Below are 1,596 nucleotides of genomic sequence, written 5' to 3' on the forward strand. Positions count from 1 at the left end.
AAAAGGACACAGATCACTGATCTATTTTCTGTACACTCCGGGGTTGGAGCCACTTGTGCTTTCAGAACAGCCCCAGGTCCTGGAGCCACCGTTTCAGCACTGTGCTGAAACTGTTGCAGAGGTTATGCAAACAATTTCACGCTGTAGTTGAGCAAATATATTTTAAAAAACGAACTAACTGTAGATGTAAATAACATAGTGAATAAATTAGTACAATTATGGAAATGCTATTTCTCTTTTTACCCGCACATAATGTGTCACCCAGACGTCACCTTGTTCTTGGCTGCAATGAGCATTTCTCACAAATTTGGGATCTTTCATAAATCACACAATTAATTGGTTAATTAAGAAAATGAAAATTGTTAGTTGCAGCCCCATTTGATAAAATAATCTGATATTCCATTGTATATATAAAATCTTAATCTGTAACGTAACCATTAACTATTATAGTTACTTATTGAATAATGAAAGTACAATATTGTCCTTTTAAAATGTAATGCAGTAGAGATACAAAGTATTGGTTACTGGTTAAATTGGTTACTCCTGTCTTTAATTAGTAAGGCCTGTGCAGCTTTGAGATCTACACATGTGTAAAGGGATCCATCTAACGAGTCAGAGGGAGGAGTCTCTGCCTTTTTCTGCTTGCAGTGGCCGTGCTTGAGAACATTCTGTGTTTGCAACAATGGGGTCCAGGCAGCTGGTTGTGTTTGGTTTTGTGCTTGCATGTGTCAGCTTTAGTGATGCTAGAATCCTCAGTATGAGCCAGCCAGACTACTGGCGAGTTGAGGATGAACCAGCAGCAGAGCCTGAGAGAGTGCACTCCAGGGAGTCTACTCAACAAGCTGACGTGCTCCAGGCAAAGCAGATCCAGCCAGCAGCCGAGCCACTGTCCTGGACATTTCCAGAAGATCCAGTGGATTCAGTGAAAGAGACCCCTGTCAATTATGTATTGCGGCAACCAGCGACTGCCAACCGTGTTGCTGTGAGGTGTGGAGAAAGCAGGATCCAGGTGGAAGTGAGCCAGGACTTGCTGGGCCTTGGCAAGCTGATTAACCCAGGGGATCTCACACTCGGGGGTTGCTCAGCCACTGAGATCGACAACTTGTCTCATGTGCTGGCCTTTGAGTATGAGCTGCACAGCTGTGGTAGCAGACGAGTGGTGAGGTTTTTATTCATAGAATGCCTTGATATTAAACTTTCAGTCAAATGTCTAACTTTTTCTCTTTTCCTTAGGTGATCGAGAATACCTTGATTTATGCTTTTACACTGATTTACAACCCCGTGTCTGGCAGCAGTAGCATCACGAGGAGCCAGAGTGCCGTCATTGGAGTAGAGTGCCACTACCTGATGTGAATTGAAAGCTGTATTAGCCTGCAAAGACCTGCTTGAGTCTACTGTGTAGAAATTATTGTATGTAAAAGCAAACTACAATAAAAGTATGTCTCGGCACACTGGTTCTACCCTAATCTATGCCCTAAAGCACCTTCACCCCTGGCCTTTCTAAGCTAACCAACGGCCGGTCTCAGTGCAGAAGCAACGTAAATGGTACTTTTATTTCTCCTTTCTAGTCTTCCGACCACTCGCAGCACTTTAACA

The 1,596-nt window shown here is 43.3% G+C and overlaps 1 protein-coding gene across 1 annotated transcript; it reads left to right on the top strand.

The window, feature by feature from the left end:
* Positions 1-682: 682 nt before the first annotated feature.
* Positions 683-1,353, top strand: LOC306701116 (zona pellucida sperm-binding protein 3-like; the record flags this gene model as incomplete). Its single annotated transcript, XM_079166363.1, has 2 exons — positions 683-1,159; positions 1,234-1,353. The coding sequence occupies 2 exons, from the start codon at positions 683-685 to the stop codon at positions 1,351-1,353; spliced, it is 597 nt and encodes a 198-aa protein (XP_079022489.1).
* Between the last annotated feature and the right edge of the window lie 243 nt (positions 1,354-1,596).

This window comes from Pholis gunnellus (assembly GCF_910591455.1).
Source record: "Pholis gunnellus genome assembly, chromosome: 9".
Classification (NCBI taxonomy): Eukaryota; Metazoa; Chordata; class Actinopteri; order Perciformes; family Pholidae; genus Pholis; species Pholis gunnellus.